General features: G+C 42.6%; 1 protein-coding gene across 3 annotated transcripts in view; it reads right to left on the bottom strand.

The window, feature by feature from the left end:
• The window catches only part of ABLIM1 (actin binding LIM protein 1), a 229,169-nt gene that overhangs the window by 201,432 nt on the left and 15,214 nt on the right, over positions 1 to 12,523 (bottom strand). For 2 of the 3 annotated variants that reach the window (XM_060034019.1, XM_060034020.1), the window contains exon 1: positions 2,683 to 3,428. The exons of the other annotated variant lie outside the window; for it this stretch is intronic. In XM_060034019.1, coding sequence (XP_059890002.1) covers positions 2,683 to 2,926 — 244 coding nt within the window. In that variant the 5' untranslated portion in view covers positions 2,927 to 3,428. Of the gene's footprint in view, positions 1 to 2,682; positions 3,429 to 12,523 lie in introns of those variants that run through there. 3 annotated transcript variants of the gene reach the window in all.

Below are 12,523 nucleotides of genomic sequence, written 5' to 3'. Positions count from 1 at the left end.
TGGTCTCCCCTTGACTTCCTGCCTTCTCTACTGGCAGACCTTACCTCTTTCCTGAGCATCAACAGCTCATTCCAAAAACATGTACCTTGAATCACTTTTATTTATTTTATTTATTTTTATTTAACATCTTTATTGGAATATAATTGCTTTACAATGTTGTATTAGTTTCTGCTGTATAACAAAGTGAATCAGCTATATGTATACATATATCCCCTCCCTCTTGCATCTCCCTCCCATCCTCCCTATCCCACCCCTCTAGGTGGTCACAAAGCACCGAGCTGATCTCCCTGTGCTATGCAGCTTCTTCCCACTAGCTATCTATTTTACATTTGGTAGTGTATATATGTCAATGCTACTCTCAGCTTACCCTTCCCCCTCCCCGTGTCCTCAAGTCCATTCTCTACGTCTGCGTCTTTACTCCTGTTCTGCCCCTAGGTTCATCAGAACCTTTTTTTTTTTTAGATTCATATATATGTGTTAGCATACAGTATTTGTTTTTCTCTTTCTGACTTACTTCACTCTGTATGACAGACTCTAGGTCCATCCACCTCACTACAAATAACTCAATTTCGTTTCTTTTTATGGCTGAGTAAAACCGTATATGTAGAAGCACTGAACTCATTCATAATTAACTGTTGGCTCCAGCAGAAAGCTACCTGTTTGGTTTTTATCCCTAATTGATGAATTAACTTTTTTTCCTCAATAAAGGGATGTTAGGTATCTGCCAGCATGTGAATCCGACGGTTGAGAGAGGTGCCCTAAACTATAATAGGCATGGTCAGCTGGCTCTGAACCAAGTTTTTCTAGGGTGGCTTATAGGAGGCCTGGGGGCAGCGGTCACGGTTTCTCTATCCCCACTCCTTGCTCCCCTGAAAAGGATGAGGCTGGAGTAGTGAAGTGGAGACTGTTGAGGAGTAAGAGAACCAAGGAAGTGTGAGCATCAGGAACCGTCAGCACCTGTCGGATCAGTATCCTGTCCTGCCTTGACACTGACCTGCTAGCCAGTCTCCCTCTGTCCCAGTCAAAGCTCAGTATGACCATAATGATATACTACCTTATACCTACTAGGAAAGCTAGAAGCAAAATGTCAGATAATAACAAGTGTTGCCAAGGATGTGGTGAAATTGGAATCTTCACGTGCTGCTGGTGGGAATGTAAAATGGTGCAGCCACTTTGGATAAGAGTCTGGGAATTCCTCAGAAGGTTAAACATGCAACTACCGTATGACCCAGCAATGTCACTCCTAGGTATATACCCAAGAGAAATGAAAACATATGGCCACACAAAAACTTGTACATGAATGTTCACAGCAGCATTATTCATAATAGCCAAAGGTGGAAACAACCCAAATGTCCATTAACTGATGAATGGATAAACAAAATGTGGTCTCTCTCTCTATATATATCCATACAATGGAATATTATTTAACCATAACAAGGAATGACGTACTGATACGTTCATATCATAATATGAATGAACCTAGAAAATATGCTAAGTAAAGAAGCCAGACACAAAAGACCATATAGTATGATTCCACTCATATGAAATGTCCAATATAGGGAAATCTATGAAGACAGAAAGTAGATTCGAGGCTTCTTACAGCTGGAGGGTGGGTATGGAGAGGTTGGGGTGAGGGCAGGGTAACGGTAAAAGGGCGCAGGGCTTCTTTTTGAGACAATAAAATATTTCCAAAATTCACTGTGATGATGGTTGCACATAACAGCAAATATACTAAAAACTATTGAGCTGTATACTTTGAATGTGTGAATTGTATGATATATGAATTATATCTCAACAAAGCTATTTAAAACTTAATTGAAAACAAAACACCCCAGTATAGGTTAACTCCCTTACCTTACCTGGCTTTAATTCAACCCTGCCGTCCTCTCTAGCAAAGAATTATCAGGTATATATTCTGTTTTCTGGCTCTTTCGGTTCATCTTCACATGTTTATAGGGACCATGTCTAATAGCCCTCTGCCTCCTGTACAAATCCTAGCACTGGTTTTGACAAAGGAGTAAGCAGCTGGGTGGATGTCATCTTCATTAATAAAGAAATCCCTGTAATTTCCAAGTCTGAGAACTCTTAAGTGCAATGACTCTTGTCCTCATCTGGGCTTTCTCAACTTCTTTCCCAGGCAGATGGATGAGTGACCACATTCTAATAAATTTCACTGAAAAGAAGCCTCAACAAGTTCTCTAAATATTATAAATCCTTTCTTTTTCATTTCTTTTAAAATATTTCACAAGATCAGCACACCTGAGGCAGTGACAATTTAGACCTCAACTTCACTTAGGTCTCGTTTTACTAGTGGCAGTCTGCTGCCTTGAATATTTCTTTTCCATTCACCTTATATCATATGAAAGAAAAACATCTATCGACAGAGATCTTTCTTTTCCATCATACTTCCTATTACAGACCATTATTAGTACTAAGTATGGAAAGAGACGTATTTGTTACTGAGATCATAAAATCATGGACAAAATTACCATCAGAATATAGCTCCATAGCTGTACTTATGTTACATTCTCCATTGCTCCCACCCTCACCCCATTAATTATATATCAAGGATAGTGTTTCCTTTGAAGAATACATAATGGAAGAATGGTTCTAGATAACACTTTATTACTTATGCCAATCACGAAACACAAAGCCATGTCCAGAGTGGGCTCTTTTACTTACCAAGAAGATCAAGGTTGTTCAACAAGTGCTCAAACATGCAATAGACCTCAGGATGTAGACACAACAAATGAGTGATGGTGGCCCGCCTGTGAGCAGGGTAGGGGCTCCCAGGGGCATACACATCCTCGACAACCAGTATCCTTCTATATGAGCCCCTGGTGCTGGTTTTTTCAGATGAGGTGACTTTGCTTTTCACCGAGTTGAACAATTTCCCCAGAGACTTTAAACCAAGGAAGCAAGGCATCTTGGCACTGATTACAAAGAAGTTAGAAATAGATACCAGGCTCCCAAGAAGCTGTGCTTCTCCGCAACTCTCCTGACTCCTTATTGTTTTTTTCTCACTGCCCAGAAAAGAAGATTAAGGAAGATGTATTTAAGTGATTACCCTCAAGAGCTTAGGTAGGGCTCCATATACACAGATGATCAGGTATAAAAACAACCGCTACCAGGAACTCAAGACTATGTCAGTCAGAGACATGAATGCATATTTAAAAATCAGATTAATATCCAGAGCAAGAGGAAGGACAGAGCTGCAACAGCTGAAAGAATTCACCCGCGGCTATTCCTAGGATATTCAATATCATCTGGTAAGAGTACTGTGAATAGCCATATCTATCGAATAGAATCTAAAAATGCATAACAGAAACAACTCAGGATAATAATTCCAAGTTCTCTAGTATTTCAGATCTCATGGAAGGGAGAGCTCAATTAAAGTTCTTCAGCTTCAACTAGCGACATATCTAGCTCCAGGCCACAGTAAATAATCCTTTTCATTTTCTAGAGGGAAAACCCCTCCCCCTAGTGTCATGAAAATCTTTCTGCCTCATTCCATTAATCCGAAAGCTAATAATATTCTTAATGTTGTTTCATGTGTTTTCTGTTATTGCAGAATCCCTAGAAGAATCACACAATGGAGACAATTATCATGAAGGTAGCTGCGTGTATTAATAAAGTTATAAGCTAGCAGGACCGTCACACAGTTAGGGCTGCTGATGTACAAAGGACAACCCTGGTAATGAGTATTTACCCTCTGATATCCACTCAGTAAGGTTAAGCACAATATGTGACCATCTATAAACACACAATAGTCACAAGTCAGAGTGAATAAAACCATGCTTCTTCTCCTGTCATTGGGCTATTATATTCTAATAGCCTTTTCTTTTCAATAAAGCCCTTACACACTTTAAACAGAATTGAATTATAGAGCTAGAAACGTCTTCAGAGATAGTCTAGTCCAGTGGTTCCCAAATATCACTGTGCAGAAGAATCTTGTGTAGAGTTTTTGAGAAATACAAAATCTGGGGCACTAGCCCAGACCACTGAATGGGATTCTTTGGAGGTGAGTCCCAGGAACTTATATTTTTCAAAGTTCCCCATACCAGGACCAACATCCAGGAAGCATTGATCTACTCCAGCCCTTTAATTTTAAGATGAGGAAGTAAGCCTTAGAGATGCTAAGTGACTTTCCCAGGACAACACAGCAAGCCCAGGGTGAAGCCAGGTCTCCTGACTCCTAAACCATGACTGTTTCTACCACAGTCGACAGGTCCTTCCACAAAAGCTATAGAGAGATGAAGCAGAGAAAGCAAATCTTTGCTTCTTTTATTATTAGCTCCTAATCTTTAATGCAGGATTTAGTAACAGAGTTCAAGAACCAGAGAATTCAAATTTGCTAGAATGATTCTAGGCCAATGGGAAGCACAGTGGGAATGGAGATCGACTCTGCCCCAAAGGCCATCCAGATTGGGCTGGAGCTGCAGAGGGTGCAAGTATGGAAGCTTCTGCACACCACAGTCACACGGTGAAATTTTTGTCATCAAAGTTTGGAAATTAAGCCCTATACCAGCATTGCCTCCAGAAAAGATCCTTCCAAGGTCTTCCTCTGAAAACAGTTTTCAAAGCGAGTGAAACAAGCTGTATGTGTTCTATTTCTTACTTGTCTATTTTGAAGAGCCTTAGGATGTACAATGTGAGATATTTTATCAAGTGTTTCCCAAGGTATGGTTCCTGGACCAGTCTGTTTAAAACACAGATGCCAGAGGCCCATTGTAGACCTACTGGTTCTTCTAGAGTGTTTTTCTAATAAACATTGTAATATGGGAACCTCCTCCCTAAACCGTGAATTCCTTCTTCCTGTGGTTAGTTTCCTATAGACCTGTCCTTTGCAAACTGAGAAAGTGAAAAGGTCTATCTGCTTATGTGTGTGTCCACATGGCCTGTTTGTGAAACATATATATGTTTCTATGTAGAGAAGCTGGACGCAGCCGCTTTAAACATAGGCTCTAGTATATACTAACGATACACAAACATAGACTTTGGACAGATAAGATGACTTTTTTTCAAATCCAGCATCTTCCTGACCAAGCAAAAGTATAACTATTCCATGACAAAGTTATCCTGCCTTCTCGGTCCCTAAACTTGTCAAGCATTGCCCACTAAAACGAATTCTACAGCACTGACTCAGCTGTTGTTTCAGCAGAACATATTCAGGCCACACCTAAATTTCTGGACAAGTTTATAGATCCATATATGTAGTTAAAAAGCAGTTATATACTGATAGACTGTAAAAGGAAAAAAAATTAAATTCTTCAATAAAAGGATTATATATAAGAAGTTCTATCTATTTTATGAATTTTAGGTCAGGATGGAAAGTAAATATGAACCATAAAGAAGGCTGATGAGAGGTTGGTTTTCTTTTAAAGACAATCTCATTGCATATAAGTGAGAGGTACTGAGGTACTGAGTTCTTTCTCAGGTGGTGGAGAGAGTTAAGAATTCAGATGCTGGCTGCTTGGGAGCTGGAGTCAGCAGTGACATTGGGCACCCTTGAGCTACATTCCACTTTCCAGAGTGCCCAGAGTTCTTAGCTTAACCTCTTCCACATAGCTCATTGTAAACACCCAGCAGAGGCCACACCTCCAGTCTTAAAAATAAACTTTCAGTGGTATCTGCCTGACAGCAACCTCTTCAGCCATGAAAGCACCGTATGGAGGAGATCCTTAAAGAAGCACCAGTGCACCCATTTCTTCCACTGCTGCACCAACATCAGCCTCTTGCCGCAGCTCATGTAAAATTACAGTCACAGCATTTACAAAGCAGTAAAGTGGTTTCTGTGACAGTTCACGTGGTTATAAAACAAGGTATCACAATGCATTACACTACAAAGCTAATGCTAATTACGAATGTGTAATTTGTTTGTGTGGCCTGCATATCTTATCTAATAGGACTTTCCTAATGCTGCTAGCAACAGTTCCACGGCACCTGAACAAGCTTTTCTTCTATGATAAAAGATGAAAAGAAACTGTCAGTGGAAAAATGAACCAAGAGCTTCAACCAGCACTGAGAGGCCCTGAGCACTCTGCCTGTGCATACTGTAGGAGCTCAATAATGAGATGAACCCCAACCTCAGAACCAAGGATTTGGGGGTTGCACAGTGCTCAGGGGACAGATGCCTTAAGTACTGCTCTTAGTGTGCCAGTCACAGGTCAATCCCTGCAGCAATTCTCCGCAAGTGAATTCTGACTTTAATTTATCCCATGTAACTATTTTTTTTTTTTTTTTTGCGGTACGCGGGCCTCTCACTGTTGTGGCCTCTCCCGTTGCGGAGCACAGGCTCCGGATGCGCAGGCTCAGTGGCCATGGCTCATGGGCCCAGCCGCTCCGCGGCATATAGGATCCTCCCGGACCGGAGCACGAACCCGTGTCCCCTGCATCGGCAGGCGGACTCTCAACCACTGCGCCACCAGGGAAGCCCCCATGTAACTATTTAGGTCTTTTTTTTTTCAGACAAATGTCCCTCCTCCCCCTTTAAATCACCTGCTAAGATTTACCTGCTTTTTGCTAAGAAAAAAATTTTTAAGAGAGAATATTACCACCTTTAAGATGCCAATTTTTATGGGATTTAGTTTTATAAGGAAATAGTTTGAATTTACAGCCTGTGGCTTCATCAGTGACAAATAGCACTACTTGTTTTTCAGTTTTGGATTTTGTTTTAATCAGAAGTGAGCAAACAGAAGAGCTTAGCAAGTCCATTGAAAACACCTGCAGTAGTTCACAATAATCAGGATGATCTTTGCTGCTGAGCAGGGCAGAGTAAGCAGAGAAACAGCAGTTTTTTAAGTGGGAGGGTTCAGAGGAAGGGGCACCATCGACCGGACTTCCAGACGATTACGCCTCAGCTCGCTGGAGGTTCTCCCACTCCAGCAGCTACACCTGCTCCCTGCCACCAGCAAGTCTTAAGTTTAGTCCTTCTGTTCGCCTGCAACATTAACCTGGGCATCTCCTCCACGAAGCCCAATGTTTAAGGGGTCTTACCCATCCCTCCAAGGCAGGCTGTGATTTTCTGAGCATACTGGCACAGGCTCCTGTCTGGGTAGGGCTCCTCTGGAAGGCCTGCTTCGTCCATCACTCTGCAAGCAGCTGCCTCTCTTCCCGTAATGCCACCCGTCCAAGACCTGCTCAACACGGGACCAGCAGCCAAGCCCCCTCTTCCATATCATCTCCATTAATAATTCAGACGCTACATTAAATCTGCTAAGCATTTAGGATTGAGGGCACCAAGGCACTCGGAGGACTGAAGCGTAATTAGTTTAACAGACAGCAAGTGTCTCAGATTACCCTCTAACGATAACTCTCCGCAGGCAAGATTTCCAAATAGCAATGAAAGGCAGGCTTGGAATGCCTTCAAGGAAGCAGCCGCAGACAGGGATCAGCTCGGGGATGGTCACAGGCATCCCTGGAGCTCGAACCCCGTGCGTTAGACAAGGCTGCCTCACGAATCTGTTCCACGGAGTCAGAGCACTAACGTCACTTACCACAGATCACAACCCACAAGGCTGGGGTCTCCTTCCGTTGCCGAAACTTCTCCTGCCCTGAACACACCCCATGTTCCCCAACCCTTAATTCTTTCTGTGCTTCTTTCTCTTTTCCTGAAATACCTCAACCTTCTCCCACCTGATCTTTCTGAAATTCCATCTGTGCTTAAAAATGCAGCTCAACTGCTACCTTCTCCATCAAGACTTCCAGAATCCCTCCAGCTAGAATTAATTTCTTCCTGTCTTGTCTTCAAAAGCAGCTCTGCCGTGGGATTTATTATACCCTGCCTTGTAACACGGTTACCTGTAGACGGCCTTATTTTCCCCACTGGTGCTAAGTTTCTAGAAGTCAGGAGTCTTGCCTCTGTCATCCTGTCTCCTTCACGTAGGACTCTACACACACTAGCTGCTCAGGGCCTTGTAAACAGAATTTGACAACTCTTGATAAGTCACTGTAAAATACGAGGACACAGTACTTGGATAAAAGGCAGATATCAGGGGCTTCCCTGGTGGCGCAGTGGTTGAGAGTCTGCCTGCCGATGCAGAAGACACGGGTTCGTGCCCCAGTCTGGGAAGATCCCACATGCCGTGGAGCGGCTGGGCCCCTGAGCCATGGCCGCTGAGCCTGCGCATCCGGAGCCTGTGCTCCGCAACGGGAGAGGCCACAACAGTGAGAGGCCCGCGTACCGCTAAAGAAAAAAAACAAAAAACAACAACAACAACAAAAAAAAGGCAAAGACAAAACACGCTTTGGTCATTAAAAACTGCTTTAAGGGTCTGAGAACTCCTGTTCCCACATATGCAGCTTCAGGATGTGGTTATCCTCCTGCTGGTCAGAGCTCATCTAAGTGCCACTGGACTGGAAGGCACTCGGTGACACGCACATGCCTGAGTGGCCCAGGCCAGCTGTGGCCACAGAAAGCTGTCCCAGTGGTTGGTCATTAGGAGACAGGTTGTTCTTGCTGGTGGGATAAAAAGCTGAGCATAGGAAAGAGAAAGCCCGGCGTCAGCACTTTTCTGCACCACCACTGATGGAGGCGCTGGACCCGGAGCAGGTGCGTGGTGCCTGCCTGCTCCGGCCTCCCCTCCAGGGCCCTCCCAGGAGGGAGACTGCAGAGGGCAGCGTTTCCAGTGGCATGGTTTGAGGTATTCATAATTTATCTATCTCGACACAGAATAGCTCCGACTCACTCTGGCAAATCTCATGTTCACTGTCAATTTATTAGAAAATGTCAAATAATCTATTCCACCCCGAACAGCCTACTTCCTGACTGTGCCATAACCAGGGCCTTTTGCTCACCGCATCTTTTCTGCAGATCACTCACCTCTGCACTTAAACTTTGACTTCAAAGAGGAACTCCCTGGAGTCTGTGGTCACAAGACATATGTAAGGTAGACAAGGAATATAACAGGAGATCTGCTGATGGAAATCAGCATCAGGCTTTTCTGCATCCTTTGCTTAAGGGAGCTCTCTTCATTCCACAAAGATATACTGAGTGTCACAATAGGACAGTCCAGGCGTTAGCTGCTTTAATGATGAATAAGACAAGGGCCTTCAGCGAGCACGGAAATTAGCCGGAGACATGGGCATGTATATGCCTAACTATAGTGCAACTTGGTGAATCCACCCCAGTGTATAGTTAGTGCAATAAAAGATGGGAGAGGGGTTTGGTTTAGATATTTGAAATATCTAGTGGTACCTTTTAAATTTGTCTTAAAAAATGTGTTTCAGAAAGAGATGTGGTTTATGTTTCAGATTTTACGTGGACAATTTTATGCATTTCTGTTACATTTCCAACAATAGCACACAAAAGAAGGCTTTCCCTCGAGGGAGTCCATGGGGCGTGTGTGTCAAGTGTGTTCCCTTGCCATGCTCTCAGTGCCATGCTCTGACGTTATGAAAGTGCCTGAGAGAGAAAGGATGGGTCAGCCTGGGGCTGGTGGGATTCTGGAGAATAGGGTGTTGGATCTGGATCTTGAAGAAAAAACTTATTAAGAAAAGAAGGGGACTAGGGTAAGACAGAAAAGAACAATCCAAACAGAATGCTCCAGAAGAAAGCTTTATTCAGATCACACAAGATGACGGGAAGGAAGATCAGGGAAAGCTCAGGTCTTAGAAGGCAGAACCTATCCATCCACATATAAGCAACTCTAATCAGAGAATAACACACGCACAAGACACGCCCCCCTAAAGGCTGCTCACAACCATTCTTTTTTTTTTTGCGGTACGCGGGCCTCTCACTGCCATGAGAGGAGCACAGGCTCCAGCGGCCATGGCTCACGGGCCCAGCCGCTCCGCGACATGTGGGATCCTCCCGGACCAGGGCACGAACCCGTGTCCCCTGTATCGGCAGGCGGACTCTCAACCACTGCGCCACCAGGGAAGCCGTCACAGCCATTCTTTACAGTGTCAGAACTCCGGGAAAACTCTTGGCACGTGCCCACAGATGCCTTTCACAGTGATTCATTATTAACAGCCTCTCTCAGCACTTGTTTTTGTCCAGTTTTGTTAATCATGGCAGCAGCCCTGTGAGGTGAGAGGGTACAACCTCTACACGGATCCCCTGCAGCTCCAACTGAGAAACTGAGACCGGGAGGATACTCCATCCCTTGAAACTAAACTCACAGTCAGAATTAGAGGTTTGAAGAGAACCTACACTACCCAAAGGCAAATATGAGACCTTAATATCAATAAAAGATGCTCTTAGCCATTTTGAAGTTCAGGGCTGTAAAAGGTTAGAGCACAGTGTTGTCAATGTGGTTACAGATGAACAACTATTTTTCTAACGAAGGAGAATTTTGTTCTTTCCATAATCTGGGCTGATCTGGTGACTTTCTACTGCACCCTTTATCTGGAAGGGACAATTTATTGGATACAAAATTGGGAGTCTCTGACATGAAAGATGCTTACAGGCAGAATCATCGTCCAGGCATTGTTTCATGTACTGGTTGTCAAAATAGGGTATGCAATACGTAAAAGATAATTAATTGCAGTGTAGAAAGAAAATTTTATATATATATATATATATATATGAGATATTATGTATATAAATATATACATAATATCTTATTCTTTAACATTTTAGAATATATGTATGCTTTAGAATGTATATAATATTAATATATAAGAGTATTATTTATTAGTAAATAATAAACATAAATAGGCATGGTTTTTTTTACTGCTAAGGATGCAAAATCAAGAGCGTTTGGAGACCAGGGGTTATTCTATCAAAATAAATCATAAGGAAACCAACAAGAACTCAACCAGAGGTTAGTACTAAATAATGGATGAAACCAAAGCTAAAAATAAACAAAGGAGAACAACAATGTGGTGGGTAAATGCATGGGCTCTGGAGTAAGAAAACGTCCTTCAGATTCTGGCTTTGCTACTTACTGCTGGCAACCTCAGGGAAGCTCTTCACTTATTTAAACCTTGGTTGCCTTGTCTGTAAAATGGATATAGTAATAGTATCTACCGTATGTACCTGCTAAAGCCCCTAATAATTCCTAGAACATACGAGGTGCTCTATAAATGTTAATTCAAAGGCTGCATATTCAAATACTTACGGGACTGAAAATAGAAATGAAAACAATTGAGGCAGTAGTTTGGTCCTAAGATACCTGTGATACTTGTAGTAAGATGGGTGTAAAGTACGTTCCCCACCTAAAGAAGGAGCCACTATTCAGATCCAGCCAGTTATTGCTGTTTTGGAACGCCAGCCAAGGGTTACCAGGTGTTCAGATTTTTATGTGAAATATCCCAAGTTTCAAACATTTGCAAGTAATTCAAAACAAAACAAAACAAACAAACAAACAAAAAACACGATCCACATCCTCCCCTCCCCCGCAAAAAAGAGAAAGAAAGCAACACATGTTCACAGGCCTATCATGGCCTGTGGGTTACCAGCCTAAGTAAGATCTATGTGTCTGTTATTGCAAACCTATCATGTAAACTCTCCTACTCACCATGCTTGAACCAAACAGTTGTGGTTTATTTCAGGTACTGGAGGAAGGCAAAGGGGTGGAAGAATTTTAGAAGCATTGTAAGGTTTCACATACAAGATATTTTCTTACTTGCAGAATTGGATTTTAATTATGACATATCTGCTATGAACCACCACAAAAGTGGCCATTATTCCCAAACAGCTGAGTGTATGATACCAGCAGCACTTACTTCCAGAGCAAATTTTATCACCTTTTTTCCTTGCCACGAATGCAAAAGCATGTCCTTTCTCCATTACATTATTTTCTTTATACCTACATTATATAATCCTTTATCTCTAATCACGAGGATACTATTATGAATTCTACTCTGTATGTTTCCCCTTAATTTTTTGTTTCTTTTATACAATTTTTACCTACGGTGAAAAGCATAGATCTTAGGCGTACACTTCAATGAGTTTAGACAAATTCATTCGCCCACGTAACCCACACCGCTCTCAAGGTATAGAACACATCCGTCACCTCAGAAAGTTCCCTTGTGATCTTTCCCAGTCGCTCTCCACCTCCACATCAGAGGCAACCACTATTCTGATTCCTCCCACCATTTTTCTCATTCTAGAACTTCACATAAATAGAACTATCTAGTATGTACCCTTTCGCCCCCAGCTTCTTTTGTTCAGCATGTTTTCGAGATTGATCCATGTTTCCCCATTAAGTTTTGCCTCTCACGTTTCCCCCAATGCAAAAATCATAGCTTCTCTCCAATATGCTATAAATCATAAACTGTATGTTCTTATCCCATGGTAAACACCATATCATGAACTTTGGGAATGGGAACAAACGCATAACCTACTTTTGGAGTCTCAAAGCGTACCACTTTTGACACCATGTCATTGGTTGGGGCAGGCCACGATTTGGGAGCTGCCTAGGCAGGCAGTATTGGGGGTTGGGAGAACTTCAGGCTGTGTCATATTGGAAGGCGCAAGTGCTTGAGGGAGATAATCCAATGGAAGAGTTGCCTGTCTGCAAATACTGAGTCAGAAAGAGAAGTGGAAATGGGGAAGCAACCAATTATGCGTGATCAT

This window comes from Delphinus delphis, chromosome 16 (assembly GCF_949987515.2).
Source record: "Delphinus delphis chromosome 16, mDelDel1.2, whole genome shotgun sequence".
Taxonomy (NCBI): Eukaryota; Metazoa; Chordata; class Mammalia; order Artiodactyla; family Delphinidae; genus Delphinus; species Delphinus delphis.
Note: the sequence above shows the minus strand (reverse complement) of the source record. Positions and strands in the feature narration are given on the sequence as shown.